The 23794-nt window shown below is 40.7% G+C and overlaps 1 protein-coding gene and 1 non-coding gene across 4 annotated transcripts in view; both read left to right on the forward strand.

The window, feature by feature from the left end:
* Ppp3cc (protein phosphatase 3 catalytic subunit gamma) overlaps positions 1-23794 on the forward strand; it is a 99002-nt gene that overhangs the window by 71259 nt on the left and 3949 nt on the right. For 2 of the 3 annotated variants that reach the window (XM_045130838.1, XM_045130840.1), the window contains exons 9-12: positions 5097-5222; positions 6722-6793; positions 17279-17360; positions 17943-18040. In XM_045130838.1, coding sequence (XP_044986773.1) covers positions 5097-5222; positions 6722-6793; positions 17279-17360; positions 17943-18040 — 378 coding nt within the window. The remainder of the gene's footprint in view (positions 1-5096; positions 5223-6721; positions 6794-17278; positions 17361-17942; positions 18041-23794) is intronic. The other variant, XM_045130839.1, reaches the window with a different exon arrangement.
* On the forward strand, positions 2914-3077 carry LOC123453926. The gene has a single exon (XR_006633095.1). It is a non-coding gene; the product is annotated as a U1 spliceosomal RNA (small nuclear RNA).

The raw sequence follows: 23794 nt of genomic DNA on the forward strand, positions 1-23794 counted from the left end.
TGAATCAAAAGGTCAATAAAGTTAAGAATTTAAGCCAAATTTAGAGTTTAAGCTGCTGTTTGGCCTTTATCTCCTAAGAGATAATTACTGGACTCTTTGTTAACATAAATATTGGTAATAAATGATCTGTATTTCTGATCAGAGCATAAGAAAAATAATTTCATGGTCATATTAGAAGAGTTAGCATAAGTTATTAGCTTTGGTGAATTTGTTTATATCAGTATATCCAAAATTTAGTGGGTGTTTTGGTTTTTGGTATTTGAAAAAGGATCTTGCTGTGTAGCCCAGGTTGGTCTAGAACTCACAACGCTCTTGCTGCAGCTCTTGGGTACTGGGATTACAAGCATCCACCTTTATACCAGCTGTCCATTTAGTGTCTTAATGGCATTTAGCTTGTGTTCTTAAGACACAGTATAGGTAGAGTGAATCGTACATAGAAAGAGAAAAGTCTGCTTTTTATTTCAAGTTCTTCCAGAAACTAACAGCATGTCTTGGGTAAAGCATAGAATCTTTCTGCACCCCAGTCTCCCATACAAAAGAGGATTGGATATACACATGCCTTTTCTGTGTAACAGATTCTGCTTCTAAGACTTTATCCTATTAAAACCCAGTGTTTAAAACTTTCATGATTCAGAGTTGCTAGGTTTTCTGTTAGGGCACATGTCCTACCCAAACTTCATGTCTCTTTATTTTGTTGTTTGTAAAACATGACTATAAAATAATAGGACTTTTTAACAAACATGCCAAAACGAATATACCCAGATGAGTATTGTCCCTTCGTAACGGTCCGTGGCAGGCTAGGTGCACATCCCAGCAGTGCAGCCATTGTTCTAGAGCATGTTTGGAGCTCCTCTCTTGGCATTACTCTCAGAGTCTACGATACATTCTTTTGATTATCCTCAGTGATGGGAAATCTTCGTCCTTTGAGGGTGGATTTGATTTTTGGACAGCCAAAAGTCATTCGGAGTCAAGACTGATTACTAAGGTGAGTGATGGAGTTCAATGACACCACTCGGGGTCAGAACAAGGTATGATTATAAGGTAATGAGACTGACTTTCTTCTGTTAATTGTACACTGGCTCTGGAGACAATTCCAGAAGGAGAGTTCCAAACATGTCCTGAGTAATGGCAGCATCTTTGGATTAATCATATGGAAGACAGCAAGTGTTGAAATGAGACTAAGCTAGGAGTCTGGATTCCTAGTCTAGTCCTGCTTTGCTTTTAAGTGTGTCACATTTAACAGGATACTTATTTCTCTGTGCCTCAGTTTTTCTTTATTTAAAATACCTGCCATATAGAGATGTTGGAATCAAGAAAATTAAAATAAAACGCAAACTGCTTGAATACTGCATTATACTGTTATGCTGGATGTGATGACATCAAAGGACCACACTCATCTGATGTATAAGGTCTCACGTGTTTGTGTTGGTGATTTTCTAAGTCTCATTACTTTATAGTCATACCTTGTGTATGAAGTTGGGGAGAGAAGTTTCAAAGAGGGCCATAAGATCTTTAATACTTATTTGAGTAAGCTATGAAGTGGCACATCTCATTGAAATCAGAACTAAGTGTCATTTCAGTGTGGCCTTCGGCAACTTGTCTTTTTTGCTGGTGCTTGGGATGGAATCCAAGGCCTCACTGTTGCTAGGCAAGTGTTCTACCACTGAGCTATGCTCTTAGTCCTTGTAACCCATTTCTGAAAAGCATTTAAGTTCTTTTCTACCCATAACTCATCCTTCTCCTCTAAGCTTTAACTATCCTACACCATACTCTTCAGTTTGTTTTTATTTTCTTTTTCCTGTAATTTCCAGCATATTAGCCACTTGGTTTATTCTGGTTAATTCCTGATCAAGAGAATGTATTGCTTATGGTGTTAAGCATCTTCAAGGACACTTTATGGCTTTATGTCATACTTTTGAAAACTTTTATTTTTCTATTTCTTAACTTCATTTTTGATAGTATCTAGTGACTGACTGCCCAGTGGATTGACACCTATGCTCAGCTGAAACATGCTACTCAAATTAGTAGCCACGAAACAGTTTGCCAACCTTCAGTTAGTTTTTTGGTCTCATTCTAACCCAGTTTTATTGTTGATATTCTTGGGGGTTTTTTTGAGAGACACAGGAGAGGTAGAGAATTGGTGTACTAGGACCTCAGCCACTGCAATTCAACTCCAGATGCTTGTACCACCTAGTGGGCACATGTGACCTTGTACTTGCCTCACCTTTGTGCATCTGGCTAACATGGGACCTGGAGAGTAGAACCTGGGTCCTTAAGCTTCTCAGGCAAGTGCCTTAACTACTAAGCCATCTCTCCAGCCCCAATTATTCTTGTTTTTATTGTTTTGAGACAGGATCTCTTATGTAGCTAGGTTGGCTTTGAACTCTCAATGTTCCTCTCAGGTGCTAGCATTACAGGCAGGTGGCACTATGCCTACCTGTGTTGATTATTCTTCAGTAAACTTTTAAAATCAAAGCTGAAGTCCATTGTACCTGGATTATCTGTAAAGTTTGACATAATTGATAACTTTATTTCAGAGAGCTTAGCCAGGCGTGGTGACACACACCTTTAATCCCAGCACTTGGGAGGCAGAGGTAGGAGGATCATGGTGAGTTGTATGCCACACTGAGACTACATAGTGAATGCAAGGTCAGCCTCGGCTAGAGTGAGACCTTACTGAGAAAAGGGAAAAACACATATGCAAAAACAAAAAACAGTTTGAATTCTTTGGTTGTTCCTTGAGCATTTTTTTAAGGAAAAAGACATAAAAATGTACTCAGGTACTCTCTATATAAGTGCCTCTTTACTGGAAGTTGAAAAACACAACTTTATCACCCTAGTCTCCCCCACTTTTCTTTTGAGGCAAGCACAACAGACTGGCATTTTTTGTTTTTCATGCAAGAAAGAGAGGGAATATTTACCTGGCAGTGGAGATACCATGATCACGAAGGTGGTTTTCCCAGGGCGAGGCTTATCCATTGCACTCCGGATGTGCTGACCCCTGCAATTTCCCCAAATGCGGGAAACTTGACTGCATAATTTGTGGTAGTGGGGGTCTGTGTTCGCCCTCTCCCCTGAAAAGAAGATAAAGGAAAAAAAAAAAAAGAAAAAGAGGGAGGTAGGGAGAGGGAGAACTGGCACACCAGGGCCTCCACCACTGCAGTCGAACTCCAGATGTGTACACTCCCTTGTGCACATGTGCGGCATTGTGTGCTTTCATCACTGCATCTGGCTTACGTGGGACCTAGAGATTCAAGCATGCATTCTTAGGTTTCACAGGCAAGCGCCTTAACTGCTAAGCCATCTCTCCAGCCCTCTTTTTCTCACTGTTGCTTTTTCTTTTGTGAGTGTGTGTGAGTGTGTGTGTGTGTGTGTGTGTGTGTGTGTGTTTGGATTTGTTTTTAGGAGACAGTCTCATGTAGCCAAGGATATCCTCCGACTCACTAAGTAGCCAAGAATGTCCTTGAACTTCTAATCCTCCTGCCTCAAACTCCTAAGTGCTAGGACTATAGGCAAGTACCACCACATCTAGTTTATACAGTGCTAGGGATCGAACCCAAGGCCTCCTGCATGCTAGGCAAGCACTCTACATACTAAGCTACATCTCCAGCCCCTTTTTTTCAAATATTTGTTTATTTGCAAACACAAGAGAGAAGAGAGGGAGAGATACAGAGAGAGACAGCCAGGACCTCTCTCTTCAGATGAACTCTAGATGCATGCACCACTTTGTGAATCTGGCTTTTTGTGGGTATTGGGGAGTCAAACCTGGGCCATCAGGAATTGCAAGCAAGTACCCTAACCACTGAGCAATCTCTCCAGCCCTTTTTTCAATTATTTATTTATTTGCAAACACAAAGAGAAGAGAGGGAGAGAGAATATCCAGCCCTTTTTGAGCATTTGTTAGGCTTAATGATAGCTACAGGTATTCTCAGTTCTACTGAAATACCCTTATGTTAGATTTTTCAGATTCTTACTACTGCCCCCTCCCCCTATCTACTGGGAACATACTTTAAAGTGGTTTTAAGTAAGCTCTATTTCTAATCACCTAGTGAGACTCACTTCTTATGTAGATTGAGAGAATTATTGACTAGTGACAGACTCACTTAAACTACATAAAGTGCATATATTTGAAAATACTGGATGTGTACATGTCAGCCAAGGTTAATTTTTTTTTCAAGATGGGATTTTTAACAACTAAAAATCCCATTTTGTATGTGCTTTTAAAGATAATCTATGCTATGCATGTTTGGCGTTCAGTAGCGTCCATGTTGAGGACACTAGGCTGTCCTACCGCAGGGGAATGGGAGTGGGGTGTGACCTCCACGCATGTTTCTGGAGAACTGCTGCGCCCGCTCCTATGTTCTTAGGAAGAATAATTAAAAGATTAGTGCAAGCAGCATTGCTGGAGTTGCACACAAGAAATCGAACTTTGAAGCTTTAAAAAATATAAAGAAAACCAGTTTGGCATCAAAGTAGACATGCAACTGTATGCACTCAGTAATGTTAAATATGTATAGATGCTGACAGTGTACTATGAATAAAAATCTACTCTGTGGTAAGGAGATTTTGGAATCTATTTTTAAATATTAATTGTAAATTGCTCTATATTCACTATTTGTAACCCCTGTGAATTGATAACAGCTATTTATGAATTCCTATTTGTAAGGGAATAAAAAACTTTGGCCATGGCTAATGATCAGCAAAACAGGCTGTGCCATTTGATGACTGATACTTGCCCTCACAGGGAAGCAGTGATCATATCCATTTAGCCAATAAAAGGAAATAAGGGAAGTGTCTCTCATGTGGTACCTGCAGTTTCTATAGACAATGTGCTGTGATCCTTTGAAGATTCAGAGCTATATGTCTTTTGTACTTTTATGATGTGAACTCTTCAGGTGACTTTGTTCCTTGTGAGAATTAAAAAGAATGAGCTATATAAAATTCTTTAAACTTTTCCAACTGCCATGCCCCTAGTCCTGAATTTATAAACAGTAAGACCTTGAAAATTTTGTGCAGTAGGTTCATAGTGGGTCAAAGCACACTGATTGCTATGGTTTGTTCCTCTATGCCCAATTTTCTTGCTTTTTACTTTTTAGCTGCAGTGTTGAAATACGAAAACAATGTCATGAACATCAGGCAGTTTAACTGTTCTCCACACCCCTACTGGCTCCCAAACTTTATGGATGTTTTCACATGGTCTTTGCCTTTTGTTGGAGAAAAAGGTAAGAGAACTGCACTGTTATCTGGATACCAGCAATATGATAATTGAGCTTACTTTTATTTTGCATGAGCCCTTGGTGGTTCAGAAATGTTTTGCCTAAAGTTTATCAGAAACGTGTACCAATTTTCTTTGCTCTCTACCAAGATATTTATCTATTTATTTACTTAGTTACTTACATATGTTTGGATGTTTGGGTGTGTATGGGCACACCAGGGCCTCGTTTTTGTTTTTGTTTTTCAAGGTAGAGTTTCACTCTAGTCCGGGCTGACCTGAAATTCACTATGTGGTCTCAGGGTGGCCTTCAACTCAGGCTGATCCTCCTACCTCTGCCTCCCAAATGCTGGGATTGAAGGAGTGTACCACCACTCCCAGCTCTTTTTTTTTTTTTTTTTTTTTTTTTTTTGAGGTAGGATCTCACTGTAGCCCAGGATGACCTGGAGTTCACTCTGTAGTCTCAGGGTGGCCTTGAACTCACAGTGATCCTCCTGCCTCTGCCTCCCAAGTGCTGGGATTCCTCTTACACCAGGGCCTCTTGCTGCTACAGAAGAATGCCAGATATTTGTGCCACTTTTTTGGTGCTCAATTTACAAGGGTAACTTGGGAGTTGAACCTGGGCTGACAAGCTTTGCAAGCAAGCACCTTTAATAGCTAAGCCATCTTCCCAGCCCCTCTACAAAGATTTTAAAATAATATTAAATTTTTTCTTAAATGTTAATTCTAGTCTATTCTTGTTTTCTTATCTGAAGTATCAATTTAAAGCTGCCCTACTATGGTCAATATGCTCACTATCTCATTTCTTCAGTAATGTTTCAATGTTTTAGAGATCTAAACAGAATTAATTGTGCTTGGAATTTTATTAAAAGATTAGTAAGTAATCTATACAGATATGCTATTTTTGTAAGTGTGTGAGCTATACTAATAAGTAAGCTATACAAATATGAAACAAACTGTTGGACTAAGGCCTATTGTAACTTCTTTGTAAAAGAGAAAGAAAATGTTTTCACATGCATATCCAAACCAAAGACTTTGAACAGAGTCTAGCAAAATCAAGTAACTTGAGCTGGAGAGAAGACTTAGAGGTTATGGTGCTGGCCTGCTAAGTCTAATAACCCAGGCTCAGTCCCCAGTACCTGTGTAAGCTAGATGCACAGGTGACTCGTGTCTGTGGCTTGCAATGGCTAGAGGCCCTGGCCCGCCCATTCTCTCACCTCCACCCCTTTCTCTCTACCTACCTCTTTCTTTCTCAATTAAATAATTTTTTAAATCAAGTAATTGTGATAGATTCTAGCCTCTTACTGGGACAAGTGATCTACCTAAGTTCTCTCTAAAACTAGTTGTCTGCATTAATGCTGCCATATATAGCTATTTATAATATGACTTTTAAAAAAAATGTGCTGCTTTTAGTTCTTGCTGGTGCTTATTTAGCATGCACTTTTATTAACATATCCATACTTGAAAGTACTTTATTAATTCTATAAATTTTGGATTATTTTCTCATAGTCACAGAGATGCTGGTTAATATTCTCAACATATGCTCTGATGATGAGCTGATCTCTGACGAAGACTTGGAAGGTAAACTATCCATCATTTGAATTAGAAACTTGGACGTTTGGGTCTGGGGACATGGCTGAATGGTTAAAGGCACTTGTTTGCAAAGCCTCCAGGCTTGGGATCAATTCCCTAGTACCCATGTAAGTCCAGATGCATAAAGTGGTGCTTGCATCTGGAGTTTGCAGTGAAAAGAGGCTCTGGTGCTCCCATTCTCATTCTCTCTCTGCTTTCAAATAAATGAAAAATATTTTTTAAAAAGAAGTTTGAGGGCTGGAAAGATGGCTTAGCAGTTAAGCGCTTGCCTGTGAAGCCTAAGGACCCTGGTTCGAGGCTCGGTTCCCCAGGTCCCACGTTATCCAGATGCACAAGGGGGCGCACGCGTCTGGAGTTCGTTTGCAGTGGCTGGAAGCCCTGGCGCGCCCATTCTCTCTCTTATCTGTCTTTCTCTCTGTGTCTGTCACTCTCAAATAAATAAATAAAAATTTTTAAAAAAAAAGAAGTTTGAAAAAATTTCAAAACAGAGAGAGTGGAAAGATGGCTCAGGATTAAAGGTGCTTGCTTATAAAACTTACTAGCCCATTTTCAATTCCCAGCCACCCACATAAAGCTGGATTGGCATGTGATTGCAGTGGCAAGAGACACTGGTGGGCCCATCCCATACACACATGTGCAAATAATTACTAAAAGAAGCTTGGGCCAGGCATGGTGATGCATGCCTTTAATCTCAGCACTTGGGAGGCTGAGGTAGGAGGACTGCCATAGTTAGAGACCAGATTGAAGCTACAGAGTAATTTCAGGGCAGCCTGGGCTAGAGGGAGACACTACCTCAGAAAGAAAAAAAAAGTTTTTTTCTTTTAGGAAAAAAAAAGAAAATTCCTTAAAGAGAAATAAAATGTGAAAAATAAGCTGGGCGTGGTGGTGCACGCCTTTAATCCCAACACTCGGGAGGCAGAGGTAGGAGGACTGCCATGAGTTCGAGGCCACCCTGAGACTCCACAGTGCATTCCAGGTCAGCCTGGGCTAGACTGAGACCCTACCTTGAACCCCCCCCCCACAAAAAAAGTGAAGAATATAAGCAACCATAAAAAGGAAACAAATCATCACTTGTTATTCTACCACCTCAGATGTCTATTGTTGACATCTTAGTGCATACTGTTTTCTGTCTCTTATCTCTTCATGTATTTTCCTGTTTCTTATTTACAAAACTATGGTCATATGATGGTATCAGGAACTATCGTCTCTTTGTAGACTAGTTTCTCCTGGCATATAACTGTCCATATTGACATTTCTTTGTGCTGTTGGAAATGAAATTTTTTTTAAATTTTTTTTTAATTTTTATTTTTATTTATTTGAGAGCGACAGACACAGAGAGAAAGACAGATAGAGGGAGAGAGAGAGAATGGGCGCGCCAGGGCTTCCAGCCTCTGCAAACGAACTCCAGACGCGTGCGCCCCCTTGTGCATCTGGCTAACGTGGGACCTGGGGAACCAAGCCTCGAACCGGGAGTCCTTAGGCTTCACAGGCAAGCGCTTAACCGCTAAGCCATCTCTCCAGCCCGGAAATGAAATTTTTTAATCGGGTCTCGAACCGGGATTCTTAAGCTTCACAGGCAAGCGATCAACCACTAAGCCATCTCTCCAGCCCCGAAATACTATTTTTAATAATAAAATATTTAAAACAATCTGAATTTTCCTTAGTAGAAAATTGGGTTAATGAGTTTATCCATTGACAGGTTCTCTACATGTAATATTTCCTTTATACAAACAAAAGTCCTTTTTTGCCTTCTCTTCTAGTTAGTGCCAGTTCAGCCTACTGTTACCTCCTCATGGAAAACATTCTGACCTCCCTTCCCAGATCCCATACCCCATTATTATTATCAGTACATAATTTTAACATGTTACATTTATACTTTCACAATTATTTATGATTTAATGACTACTATACTTTACCCCTACTCTATTGTGAAAATCACTAAGTGTAAGACAAAATTTATTTTTGCTCACCATTATAACCCTAAAGCTAAATGTAGTACAATAAGTATAGTAGGCAAGTATTTGTTGAGAGAAACTGAGTTAAGTGATAGGAATTGTATCTATTTGAAAAAGTTGGGATGAAATGGCTGTTACAGAAGCTAATAGGGAAAGCCTAATAGATATTTTAAGTATAAAAGTCTCTTATTCCTGTTTTTTTTTCCAAATATATTTTGGGGGAGGATATTGCTTTTCTAAAAGAAAAACTCAAGAGCTGGAGAAATGGCTTGGCAGTTACAGTGCCTGCCTTTGAAACCTAAGGACCTGGGTTCAATTCCCCAGTACCCACGTAAGCCAAATGAAAAAGATGGCACATGCATCTGGAGTTTGTTTCCAGTGGCTAGAGGCCCTGGCATACCCATTCTCTATCTGCCTCTTTCTTTCTTTCTCTCTCTCTCTCTGTCTCTCAAATAAATAAAACATTTAAAAAAACTGAAAAGGACCTTTTAGGTTAAAAATGATGAACTAAACACACTTTTATTTCTATTCTTTTCTGAAACCATACTAAAACTACAATAAGTTTGTAATTTTAAAAATTGATATGATCTAAACATTTCCACATCTAGGTAGGTTAATATCAACCCTGACTGTTAAGACAGTACAAAGCTAGACATAATATTTCTTGAATTGTTTTAAAATCTGTATGAAAGCTAACAAAGTAAAGGATTACAAGGTTGAGAATGAAGAAAGGCAAAAGTTCAGAGTTGAGCCAACATTTGGAACCATTTCTTTCTTAAGTACATTCATGAATTTCAAGGGTGGAGGCATGACGTTAAGGAGAAGTAGTTGGGCTGGGAATAGCTCAGCTGCTAAGGTGTTGCCTGCGAAGCCCAACAACCCACCTTTTACTCCCCAGGACCCACATAAAGCCAGATGCACAAAGTGGTGCATGGGTCTGGAGCTCTTTACAGCAGCTAGCGGCCCTGGCGCACCCATTCGTTCTTTTTCTCTCCCTCCCCTCCTCCCCTTGCCCCCATGGTGCTACATACCTGTAATCCCAGTACTCAGGAGGCTAAGATAGGAGGGTTGCTATGAGTTTGAGGCCAACCTGAGACTACATGGTGAATTCCAGGTCAGTCTGGGCTAGAGTGAAACCCTACCTCAAAAAAGGAACAATATTTACCTATTTATTTAGTTTCATGTGTGTGCACGTGCGTGCATGTCAGTCTGTGTGCACACCAGGGCCTCTTGCCTCTGCAAACATATTCCAGACCTGTGCCACTTTTTGCATCAGTTTATGTGGGTATCTGGGGAATTAAGCCTTCGCTACCAATTGTTACAAGCAAGGGCTTTTAATCGCTGAGCTATCTTCCCAGCCCCAGGGTGCAATCTTGGTAGCCTTAGGGAGCTAAGCTTTAATTAAAAGGTTGAGTTTCAGGCTGGAGAGATGGCTCAGCAGTTCAGGCGCTTGCCAGCAAAGCCTGACAACATGGGTTTAATTCCCCAGTACCCACATAAAGTCAGATGCACAAAGTGGACATGCATTTGGAGTTTGTTTGCAGTGGCTGGAGGCACTGCAGCACCCATTCTCTGTCTGTCTTCTCCTTCCTTTCCCTTCCCCTCCCCTCTCTACTTGTAAATAAATTTAAAATATATAATTTTAGAAGTTGGGTTTCATATTCCAAGGATAACAGTGCTGGTAAGTAAAGCTCAACTTATGGGTTTCGGGCCTTGTAGGTCATCTGTGTAAGACTTAAGTGTGAGCTGGCAGAAAATACTATCTTCATTCAACCCTTGGCATATAAGTGAGGTAGTCCCAGGTCACAGACAAAAAGAAAAAAAAAAAATCTCTCCAAAGATAACATCATGTACACTCTTGACAGTCTTTCAAATACAGTATGTGGCTGGTGACCAAAAGTAACCAGGCACATGAGGAGATACAACAACATGAATGAGAAAGAGGAAGAAGTTCCAGAAGTAGCAAAAACTAAAATCAGACCTAGGCTGTACAGACATTGGCTTTATGACTTTGTGTTAAAGGACAAGACTAGATCAGAGATGTTGATAGAGAACTGCAAATTATATTATAAAAGAGAACATAGCAGAGTTGACGTAGTATCAAAAGGAAGTACTAGGACTGAAAAATAAGATAACAAATTTTAAAACTCAACACATGGATGACTGCAGATTTGACAAAGCTAAACATGAAATAAGTGAACTAGAAGTATGTCAAAGAAATAATTTAAAGTGGCACAGCTCTCTTAAATAAGTAAATGTTTTTTTTAAATAAATATATTAAGAGCTGGGCATGGTGGTACATGCTTTTAATCTTAGGAGGCAGAAGTAGGAGGATTGCCATGAGTTCAAGGCCACCCCAAGACTACATATTGAATTCTAGGCCAGCCTGGGCTAGAGTGAAACCCTACCTTGAAGAAGAAAAGAAAAGAAAAAGTAGAATAAAAAAAAATAATACTTTGTAGTCTCAGGCTGACCTTAAACTCATGGTGATCCTCTTACTTCTGCCTCCCAAGTGCTGGGCTTAAAAGCATATACCACCATACCTGGCTCTTCCCTTCTTTTAATCTAATAAAGTCTCTCTAAACCTTTAAAAAAAATAAATAACATGGATTCATATAGTCTAGACTGGCCTCAAAGTCAATATGTAGGTGAGGCTGGCTTTGAACTCCTAAACCTCCTTCTTGTACCTTCCAAGTACTAGGATTACAGACATTTACCACCATACACAGCTCTCAAGATACATTTTTAATTTTTTGACAACCTCCATATATATGCAACATACCCTGATCATGATCCCATCCCATCACCCTCCTTTTTTCTTTCTCCTATATCACCCCTCCACTGAACATTATCTTCTTTCCAACTCTTCTGTTTTGATATCACCCTATTTTTTGACCTCCTATTATACAGGCCTTGTATAGGTAGCATCTACCACTATGAAGTCATGAATGCAGTAGCCACTTTAGTGTCTGGAAGATAGTATTCCAAAGCATTCCTTCACTTCCTTTGGCTTTTTGATTCTTTTCTTTTCTTTATTTTTAATTTTTTTTAATTTATTTGAGAGAGAAAGAGGCAGAGAGAGAGAGAATGTGTGCACCAGGGCCTTCAGGTGCTGCAAATGAACTCCAGACGTGTGTGCTCCCTTGTGCACATTTGTGACATTGCATGATTGCATCACTGTGCATCTGGCTTACATGGAACCTGGAGATTCAAACATGAGTTCTTAGGCTTCGCAGGCAAGTGCCTTAACTGCTAAGCCATCTCTCCAGCCCAACTTTTTGATTCTTTCTGCCACCTCTTCTGCAGTGGTCCCTGAGCCTTGGAGGATGTGATAGAGATGACTCATATAGTGCTGAACACTCCACTGTCTCTTCTCACCACTTTGATGAGCTTTGAGTCTCCCCACTAGTTACTGCCATCTGAAAAGAGAAACTCCCTCCTCTCTCTGTTTGCAAATAAAAATATTTTTGAAAAAGAATAGAATAAGCAAACAAAATCAGCAAGATTAAAATAACACAATTACTAAAATTGACATAGTAAGCATATAAAAAAAAAACACAACTCAGCTAGAGAGATTGCTTACAGTTAAGGCACTTGCCTGTGAAGCCTAAGAGCCCAGGTTCACCTCCCCAGAGCCCACGTAAGCCATATGCATATGGCGGCACATGCATCTGGAATTTGTTTGCAGTAGCATGCATTGCAGTAGCATTCTCTCCGCCTCTCTTTCTCATTCTCTTTCTCTCAAATAAATAACTAAAAATAAAGTTCTTTAAAAACAGTATCCAAGTGCAGATATATCTTCTCAAGCATACATAAACATTTATGAAAATTGACCATAACCTAAGCTACAGTCAAGTTTTAGTTTTTACAATCTTACTATGTTTTCTTCCCATCTATAGTTAAGATATAAAACAAAGGGCCTGGAAACTGCTTAGTAGTTAAGGGGCTTGCTTGCCAATCCTGCTGGCCTGGGTTCAATTCCCAGCATCCAGGTAAAGACAGGTTCAAAGTGTCATGTGCCTCTGTGATCCCAGTGCCTCTATGACAATGGCAAGCAGAACAAGGAGAATCCAAAGCTTATGAGCCATCTAGTCTGACCTTTGTTTGTAGTCCAGCTTCTTGTAGGCAGTGGCAAGAACCTTGCTTAAAAGAAAGTGGACCTTTAATCCCAGCACTCAGGAGGCAGTGGTAGGAGGATCACCATCAGTTTGAGGCCACCCTGAGACTGCATAGCGAGTTCCAGGTCAGCCTGGGCTAGAGTGAGACCCTGCCTCGAAAACATAGAAAAAAGAAAGTGGGAGCACAGACACCTACCTCAGAGTTGCTCTGTGGCCTCTACATGTGCACTATGGTATGCATGTCCACCCTACACAAATAAATAAATAAGATGTAAATTGAGAACAAAGATAAGTAGAATACACCCATATTTATGAGGTTTTTAATACACAAATAACTCATAGGTCAAATTAAATGGAATTTTCAGTTCAGTTGTTTTAAGCTGAATAAAAAAAAGTAATACACACTAAAACTTACAGGGTACATGTAAAGCTATGCATGTATTAAAAGATAGGCAAAAAGTAAGTACCCACCTCAAGAAGCTACACTAGGATAGCACATTAAGGCTAAAGATAGAATGAATTCAAACATTAAGAGCATTATCAAATAGAAAGACAGTACAGTACAGTGGAACAGTGAACTGGTGTGCTCTTCTGAAAAGGCACAAAAAAATAAACCCTGGTAAGACCAATAATTTTAAAAAGAGAAGAAAGGGGCTGGAAATGTGGCTTCATCTCTTTCTCTCCCCCTTATCCCTTTCCCCTCTCTCTGTCTCCTTCCTTCCCTTCCCTCTTTCTCCTTCCTCCCCAAATGAATAAGTAAAAATTTAAAAAGAGAGAAGAACCAGGCATGGTGGTGCACACCTTTAATCCCAGCACTTAGGAAGCAGAAGTAGGGGGATCACTGTGAGTTCGAGGCCACTCTGAGATTACATAGTGAATTCCGGGTAAATCTGAGCTAGAGTGAAACCCTACCTTGAAAAACCAAATAAAGAGAGAGAGAGAAGATAAAATGGTACTAGTAGCTGGGCATGTTTGCACATAACTTTAATCCCAGCACTCAGGAGGCAGAGATAGGAGGATCACTATGAGTTTGAGGCCAGCCTGGAACTACAGAGTTAGTTCCAGGTCATCTTGAGCTAGAGTGAGATTCTACTTCCATTAAGAAAATAACAGTCCAGGCTGGGAAGATTGCTCAGTGAGTAAGGTGCTTGTCTGCAAAGCCTAAGGACTGGAGTTTGATCTCCCAGGACTCATGTAAAGCCAGATGCACTAAGTGGTATGTACATCTGGAGTTTGTTTGCAGTGTCAGGAAGCCCTGGAATGCCCATACTCACTCTCTCTGTGTGCCTCTTTCTCTCTTTCCCCCCCCCCTCTCTCTCTCTCTCTCTCTCTCTCTCAAATAAATAAATAAATGAAATAAGAAAATATAGGGTTGGAGAGATGGCTTAGCAGTTAAGTGCTTGCCTGTGAAGGCCTAAGAAGCCTCGTAAGGGCTTCTTCCTCAGCTCCCCAAGTACTGGGACCATAGGTGTGAGCTTCTGTGCCTGGCTTATGAGTGCTTCTGTAGACATTGCTTCATTTTAGTTTATTGGAATTTGCTTCTTTTTGGCTTGTGTGGTGTCTATATATTTGTGTATTCTTATGTATGTGTTTACATGTGTGCAGGTGTGTGTTTGCACATGTGGAGGCCTGTCACTCTCCACCTTATTTTTAGAGATAGGACCTATCCCTGAACCTAGAGTCACCAATTCAGCTAGACTAGCTAGCTAGAAAACCTTAGGGATCCTCTGTCTCTACCTCACTAGCTATGAGATCACAGGAACACACTATAGCACCTGGCATTTTATGTGGGTGCTAGGACCCAAACTCGGGTCCATATGCTTGCATGGCAGTCACCCACTGAGTGACCTTCCAGCCCAGAAATTTGCTTCTTAGTAATTCAATGAGTGATTGTTTTAGGTGCTTTTGTGTATAGTTCACAGTACAAAGCTTAAAGTTAAATATCTACAAATGTGGGAATGTTTTTGTAGAACTTTTTGGAAGCTGGGGAAATGTGCATTGGGGTAGGGCATTGGAAAGAGGAACAAATTAGAACAAAATGTCATTACACTTATGTACAAAAATGCCACAGTGAAACCCACTCCTTTGTATACTGACTTAAAAAATTAATTAAAAGGAAAAAACAGAATCTGTTCCTACTAAAAGAAAGCTACATCAAACACTATTTCCTCTAGGAATGAAACAAGGTAACAGATTATTTAAAAAGACATTAATATTACTGACTTTGTTGGTTTGGGAAAGCCCAGATGTGCAATGGGAAGCTGAGTTTCAGCACCAGTTGTTAGACGTAAGAACTAGGGAAGGGTCTGGAGCAGTGAGCCTACATAACGGGATAGATTAAAACCCCTTAAACCGGGCATTGTGGCGCATGCCTTTAATCCCAGCACTTGGGAGGCTAAGGTAGGAGGATCACCATGATATTCAAGGCCAGCCTGAGACTAATTCTAGGTCAGCCTGGGCTAGAGCGAGACCCTACCTTGAAGAAGAAAAAACAAGCTGAACAAAACCACTTGAAAAGCAGTTAACGTCCTAGGCGCCACTGAGCACCTTCCCCTTCTCCACATTTGGAGGTTAGTTTCTAGAGCCAGAGGATTTCTGGACCAGGAATACAAGGAAGTAAGTGTCCACATACATAATAGCTCCCTACAGAGGCCCACCATGATCCTTGAAAGCCAGCAGTCCCCTCTATCAACTCTGAGAGCTTTTTATTCTCTTACTTCTTTTTTGTATGTGTGAGAGAGAATTGGCATGCCAGGGCCTTTGGCCACTGCAGTCAGAATCCATACATGTGTGCCACCTTGTGCGCATGTGCCACCTTGTACTCTTGCGTTACTTTGTGTGTCTGGCTTACATGGGACCTGGAGAGTCCTCAAACTTTGCAGACAAGCACCTTAGCCATTAAGCCATCTCTCTAGCCTAGTCTCTTACTTTTAATCATGAGCAAACGTCAAGGATTATCAGATCCCTAAACAAAGTTTCTGCGAGACAAACAGCAGTAGAAGCCACAAAAAGTAACTGTAATGAACTTGTATCTAAAAGCTTAAACTTTTAAAAAGGAAAGTGTCTCCTGAAGAAAAGATATTGAGTCCACTCAACAAAACATAATGTTCTTACTAAAAAATTTATAAACTATTTGTTCTTGTCCATTGTTTTTCTTCCACTAATGATATCTTTGTCTGATGTTATTTTCATAATCTGAGTGTGGGGGTTGAAAGTGACTGGGTAATAGTAGAAGGGAATTCATGCAAAATATTAAACTCATAAGAAATGGAAGAAGAAACTGAGCAAAGGAATCTGTTGTATTTTTAACTTGTCGGTCACAGTACTGGGCTATCTCATGAGTTCTGATGAAGATAATAGCCTGCTTCTCTTGGTATATTTCACTTTGGTTTTTTCTCTTTTTCATGTTACCTCCCATCCTCTTCTCATGTGTCTGTCCTCATCTCCTTGTTTCTTGGTGTCTCTTCTCCCTGAAGATCACTACATTTCAAGCTATCAGAAAGGTATCCAACTGAATGAAATGTGCTATGAGTTAAAGTCTCACTGTCTGCACTGTCACAATTGAGTGGTTAGAGTTGAACTGGTAGTTAAATAGTTTTGCACAACTTTCCATCACCCCTGTCTATAAGAATGTTTGTGTTTTCTGTCGACCTGTTGCCTGTTCCAGCTGGGTTGAAAGGGGGAAGAGAGGAAGGAAAGCCTATGGCTTTTTCTGACTTTGGTGCATGCCTGGACCTTGGCTCTCCCATGTTTGGCTAGTTCCTAAATCTCAGATGAGAAGCCATAGGTCTTCCACTAGATTTTTAGAGTTGCTTGAAAAAAACACCTTCCCAGTCTTTGTTTCTTGTACTGCACAGTCATCAATAGGCTTCTGAAGAAATGGCCATAGCGTGTGCACGTGAGGGGAGTACAAGGAAGACAGCCCTCATTAAGTTCAGGAGAGCTAGCTAAGCCCTGTGTTCTTTGCAGAAGACAGCTGCTCTCTGATCACTTGCCCTTTGACAGACCGAACCCTGCATCCTGAGGGAGCCCACAGTGTCCTTAAAAGAGAGTTTTTGCTTATAGCAGCTGTCGTTGTGAGGTGTGTTTTTGTGCATGTGTTTGATCTTCATGTGGTCTACATCTCAGAACCAAAAAGGTTCCTGCTCCTCATAGATCCACTCTGTGTCCTTTTTGTGGCACCTTCATTCTGTACTTTGCTCTTTTCTCTTCTGGTAATTTTTTTTCTCTTGTACCTTAGAATTTCATAGGATTTTTGTTTTAAAAGCAACTTAGATCTTGATTTCTTTGTATTCAAAAAAATGTTTTTATTTAAAGACAAACAATATGTCATCTTGCACTTTTCAAAATCTACCTGTTACTACATCCCTTTAACTCATTTATTCTTTGGATTCTCTAAGTAGGCACTTCAGTTCGAAAAGAAGTCATCAAGAATAAAATCAGAGCCATTGGGAAGATGGCACGGGTCTTCTCAGTTCTTCGGTAAGGATCTACCTGTCATTGTATTTTGGGATGAAGGCATTTGGAAAGTAGGCTAGAAGCTGGCATCAGAGTAGTATTTTTAGGGTTGTAATTTGATGCTGGGAACGGCAAGTCTCTTCTGGTTGAGTGCAAGTTGAAGCAGACTTATTTGTGAAAATGACTAACAGTGTTCTACAAGTATGCATCTGGTGCGGCTTAGATAGAGTCCATGTAAAGTTAAGTGTAGACTTCAGAGCCACATTCCCGTGTTCAAATTACACCTTCTTAGCATATATGTTCTTGGGTTTAATCTGTGGGCCTCAGCTTTCTTGTCTGTAAAGTAGGAATTGCAGCAGGACAAGTTCACAAGATTGTGGGTCAGATGGGATAATGTATAGGATAAAGTGCCTGGCTACCAGTGCCTCTGAAAAATAAGGATTGGCTGACTTTTAAATCAAAATATTATAGAAATCCTAGGTTAGAAGGGAGCCAGGGGAACCTATCTTCTGTTGCTGTACTTTTCTCCTACCTTTCTTCAGGTGTCGCTGGCTTGTTGAGCAGTGGCTCCCTGGCCCTAACGAGAGCTTTGATGTTCCTTTGCAGGGAAGAGAGTGAGAGTGTGCTGACCCTCAAGGGTCTCACTCCCACAGGTACACTCCCCTTGGGTGTCCTCTCTGGAGGAAAGCAGACCATTGAAAATGGTGAGTATGAGGATGCCCCTTCCTGGAAGGTGTGCCCCGTTAGCAAGCAGACAGTGGCTTCTTTTAGTACATGGAACTAAAGGAGTAGATAGCCATCTGCAAGAAAGATGTCTTGTGACCCTTACTCCTGCAGCACAAAAATTTATTTAAAATGGTTTATAATTTGAGTTTAAAAGGTAAAACAGAAACTCATAAAAAGCGTGCAGAGTAGGCTTTATGGTAGGCAGAGTCTTTTAAGTAGGACACAGAAAGTACTGACCTTAGAAGAAAAGGAATTCATTAAAATTAAATTCTAAGGTGGGCATGGTGGCACATGCCTTTAATGCACTTGGGAAGGAGAGGTAAATGGATCACCATAAGTTCGAGGTCACCCTGAAACTACATAGTGAATTCCAGGTCAGTCTGGGCTAGAGCGAGACCCTACCCTCGAAAAAAAAGTAAGTTTTCTTCATGAAAACACATGATCAAGAGAAGGAAAAAACAAGCCACAGAGAAGACTTGTCTTGTAATATTCAGGTCTCACTAAAGCCTTGTTTCAGGATACATAACTAAAAATAAGTAAAAATAGAAACCAAACACTCAGTGATTATAACTATCACTGTACCAAAGAATAGGTCAAGATGCCAGCTAGTAAGCATACGAGAAGCTTAATGTAGTTATCCATCGCATCTGGAAAGAATACTAAATCACAGTGACATACCACTGCACACCCACAAGAATGGAAAGAGTTGTATGTGTGTGTGTTCACATATGTTCAGGTGTGTGTGCACACATGTGTGTACAATTTTTAGATCTAGCAATACCAAATATTAGTATGTTTGTGGAGAACTAGAACCAGATATATGATGGTAGACTTGTAAATTGGATCAACCGCTTTGGCTAACTGTTGTGCTGTAAAGCTAAATACATGTGTCCTCCATAAATCCACACAGAGAATATCCAAGAGCAGCTAGCACACATGTCCATCAAAGGATGTGCATAGGGTTGTTCACTGTGGGACTAAGAAGATGGCTCAACAGTTAAAGGTGTTTGCTTGCAAGCCTGCTGGTCCGAAGTCAACTTCTCATCATCCACTTAAAGCCTGGCACAGAGTGGCACATGCCTCTGTGATCCCAGTGTACCTATGGCAGTGGGAGGCAGAACCAGGAGAATCTAGAAGCTCGCAGACCAGCTAGACTGTGCACATGAAGCAAGGTGGCAAAAACAAAGCAACAACAAGGGAAACTATCTCAAGCAGGTCAGAGGGAGAGGACAAACTCCCTAAGGTTGTCCCCTAACTTACACATGTGTGCCATGGCCTGTGCATGTCCATACACTCACAACATGCATATCCACATATATCATACATATCCACATATACATACATAATTTTTTAAAATGATGTTTGATCTGGGTGTTGTGGTGCACACCTTTAATCTCAGCACTCCAGAGGCAGAAGGAAGAGAACTGCTGTGAGTTTGAGGCCAGCCTGAGACTATAGAATGGGTTCCAGGTCAGCCTGGGCTAGAGTGAATTTATGACCAATATGGTTAATGTCTATATGATGTAGTAAATGTAAAAGGCCAGCTGGGCATCATGGCTCATACCTTCAATTGCAGCACTCACGAAGTGGAGGAAGAACAATCTGGCTGACATAGTGAGACTCAGTTTCAATAAGTAAAGAAATAAATAAAATCTTAGAAGCCACTCACAAAAGAGCACAGGCTAATGTGTACAATGTTTAAGAACAGGAAGATAAAGGAGTACACCACCAAGCTCTGCTTGAAATCTTGTATTTAATGTACAAAGAGCTAACATGATCTCATTCACTGAGTGGATGGTCTTGAATAATCCATTCTTTGAAGGTCACTTCATTCCACTTAGTAGAGCCTGTGTCCTCCTCCTGGTACCAGAAGCACTGCCAGCAGTGTTTAACTGGCACTTCCCAATCAAACATGGCCATCAGCAGACTCAGCAAGAGCTGCTGGAGACCCGTTTTTCCTTCAGAAGTTCTGCTATGAGAATACTCAACCAGAGAGGCATAGAGCCTTTTGGAGTGTTGGGGATGTTACATATCATAATGTAGGAAGTAGTTGTATATGTGTAAACATGTATCAAAAAGGAAATGAATTAGCCAGATTGGGATACTAGCATAACTCTTGCTTTACTTTATTCCTTAATAAAAATAGGGAGGATTAAAGGGTTCCTGTCAGAGAGGGCGTTTGCTACTTTTCCTGTGACTGTTATTTTCTCCAGTGCTACACTCATCTCTTCAACTAGACTCTTATTTCTAAAACTATGTGGGAGCTGACTTCTAATTAGAGTTCTTTTTGTAATCTTGGAGTGAAAAGATTGTCAGAACGAACATAGATGTGGACAGGGGAAGAGGCAGATCAGATCATTAGAAGACTAATTCTAGGTATGAAATTTGGATTTTAAAGTATTAGTATTTTAAATTTTCACTGTTTTTTTTTTTTTTTCTTTTTTCAAGACAGAGTCTCTCTTTGTAGCCATGGCTGTCCTGGATCTCACTCTGTAGCCCCAGTTGCCCTCAAGTTTGATATCCTGCCTCCATCTCCCAAGTGCCGAGATGACAAACATGCGCTCCCATGCCTGGATAGTTGTGCTGTGCTTTTTCTTCCTTTTGTTTTATTATTGTTCATGATTTTTTTCCCCCTCTTATCACCCTGCCAGTGATAGGAGCCCTTTTCCTTTGTGGAAATCTTACTGTTTTGACTAACAGAAATCCCTCTTTTTGTTTTTCTTCTTAAAAGATTGAATTCCTCTTCCTCTTTCAAGTTGAATGCCGAAAAGTTAGAGTTCAGCTATTTAAAAAGAGAGCTGAACATTTTCTTTTGGAAAGTATATAGCTTTTTGTCTTTTTTTTTTTTTCAAAGGCATTGTGTTGCTTATGCTAACCTCAAACATTTGAGCCAAAATAGTTCTGCTGCCTCAGCCTCCTAAGGAGCTGGGTCCACAGGCATGTGCCACCATGCCCAGATTAATTTATTTTCTTAACTTGTTCAGTTTCACAGAAAGGATCAGTAAAGTATCCCATATTTGGGGAATAATAATAAATGTGCATTTTTTTCCCAAAAGCAACACTTTTCCACATTAATTTGGTAGTCATGTGAGATTCTGAAAACAGCTCTAGTAAGCATATCTTAGAGTAATAGGAAATAACAGGTAACGAAAAAAAGGAATGCCTCCATAGCACTCTTGATAAGTTTTGAAATTTTGTTGATTCACAAAGTTGTTTTAACCTAAACAATTTTTTAGACTATGAAAAGAGCGCATACAAATCAAGGCAAATAACAGAGAGTTGTTTTTTATTTGTTTTAATAAGGGAGAAAGAGAATTGGTATGCCAGGGCCTCCAGCCACTACAGCTGAAATTGTGTGTGCCACCTTGTACACATGTGCAACATTGAGCACTTGTGTCCCCTTGTGCTTCTGGCTTACATGGGATCTGGAGAGTTGAGCATGGGTCCTTAGGCTTCACAGGCAAGTGCCTTAACCACTAAGCCATCTCTCCAGCCCTAATTATTTTTTGAAGAGAGTTTTATAGATGTATTAAGAGCTTTTCTTGTCTTTTGTTGTTGCTATTGTTTTAAGGTAGGGTCTCACTGTAGCCCAGGCTAACCTGGAACTCACTGTGTAGTCCCAGGCTGGCCCCAAACTCACAAAAATCCTCCATCTGTTTCCTGAGGGCTTAAGGTATACAGCACCACACCCAGCAAGAGATTTTTTTAAATAATGCATTATACCACTAGGGCTTAAGTCCCAGTGTATCTAATATTTTTTCGCTTTTGGTTTGAATGAGTGTTTTCACCAACTTTGGATGATTTATTGATACATCCAAAATAGGTAGATTCTTCAGGAATGTTTGAGAAAATGAAACAAGTTGGTGCCAACTCCTAGAGCTTATTATCCTCTCTCATTGATGGACAAGGCTTGAGTTCATGCTCTCATTTTCAGTCACACGGGTGTAGTGGCACACTGGAACATTAGCTGAAAAGGACATTTTATTGATCATATGGCTTCACCTGAAGAGCTTTCAGTGACTGATCTCCAGCATGGCCTTTCACATCTCTTTCATTTATATATACCTCACCTTGTTCCCAGAAGAATTTGAGCAAGTTATTGAATATGTACAACACAGTGACATAAATAAATATACTTAGAAACCAGAGCAAAACAGAAATAAAAATGAGAAAGTAGTCCATCACAAATTTCACTCCAAACTTTCTGGTAACCATACTAGAGAGTAAAAAGCTTCTATGAGAGTGACAGCAAATTCTGGATGCACACTGAAATGGTTGTACAGCTTTACTTATATCACACCCATTGACTGGTGTGAATTATATTTCAGCTAAAGGTGTTACATGACTTCTTTTTTGTAATGTCCCTCAGTGTAGGTTGCTGTCATAATACCCAACGCAAAAACAATTCTTGGGCTGGAGAGATGGCTTAGCAGTTAAGGCGCTTGCCTGCAAAGGGCCTATATTCAGCTCTCCTGGTCCCCCAGAAGCCAGATGCAAGGTGCACAAACGCACAGGGGTGCACATGAGCACTAGCCGATTCTCTCTCCCTCTCTTTCTCACTCTCACTCCCATTCTTGCTCTCTTTCATTAAAAACAAAAAAGGCAATTCTTGGAGGGCCTAAAACAATATTTGACTGGTACATATTTTACCATGATCATCAAGAACTATAATTAGACCAGCACTGTGATAGCATTTTAGGCCAAATCTTTGGCTCTCACTTCCTGACAGTTTTGTGGACAGTGCCCTCACCCAAGAGGAAGGCAGTCATTTCCTCATGTGTGGATTGGTTGGCTCTGCCTAAGGAGCCTGGCAAGGATGTGGCAGTGCTGGCCACGCACCTTCACGTGAGCACACGTGAGCACTGGCTTTGGGAGGTGCGCCAGCATTGCAGCTCTTCCTCCCCTTCTCCTGCAGCGAGCGGTATGGAAAGCCCCGTGAACGGCACTCTTGCTGCTCGGCCTCATTCCCTCCTGCTGTGGGGGGAGTTGGTGGGATCCAGTGGGTCTTTCTTGCTGTAACCTGTAGCCTTTTTACGGATTGTGGTTTTTAGTGCCTAACGATGAAAAGTGCCCAAGTGCCTGTTGGTGACCATTGTGAATTGCTTCCCTATTCAGTCACTGTGAGAGGGAGAAGAGGGCTGAGCATCTGGCCCGCTCTTCTGCACTGAGAATGGAAGTGGGCTGGCAGCATCAGCCTCTGCCTTGTCATCCAGCCCAGACGGGCATGTGGGTTTGTGTCAGAGTCACCGCCTAGGAGTCCTCCACAGAAATGAACAACCTCTCTCTTGTAACCCATTTTTCTCTCCTTCCAAGTGCCAGTATTATTTAAAGGCCACTCTTTTGAAAATTAAGTTGGGACCCATATCCATCATTTGAGAGCAATAAGAAGCAGTATTGAATGAGTTTTTTTCTTTAACTAGGACCTAACAGCAGCTTACTTGATACCATCTGAGTGACTATAAACTAAAACAGAGTTGTGATATTATCTGATGCAACAAGTAATTTTCAGGTGGGTTATCAAGACATAAACTAGAAGTTAGCTATTTCAAGTGAAGAGGGCAAAATTCCCATGCCACCTGACATGTTAAAAGTTAGACACTCTCCCCATTTTATGTGAACTCCCCTCCCCCATTTCATTTGGTTCCTGTGATAATCCTGTCGCTTCTCTAACTGGTTGACTTTTATTATGGAGGGGTAGCCAGCAGGTGGGAGCCTGGTACACCTGGGCTGGC

Source organism: Jaculus jaculus, chromosome 12 (assembly GCF_020740685.1).
Source record: "Jaculus jaculus isolate mJacJac1 chromosome 12, mJacJac1.mat.Y.cur, whole genome shotgun sequence".
In the NCBI taxonomy this organism is placed as follows: domain Eukaryota; kingdom Metazoa; phylum Chordata; class Mammalia; order Rodentia; family Dipodidae; genus Jaculus; species Jaculus jaculus.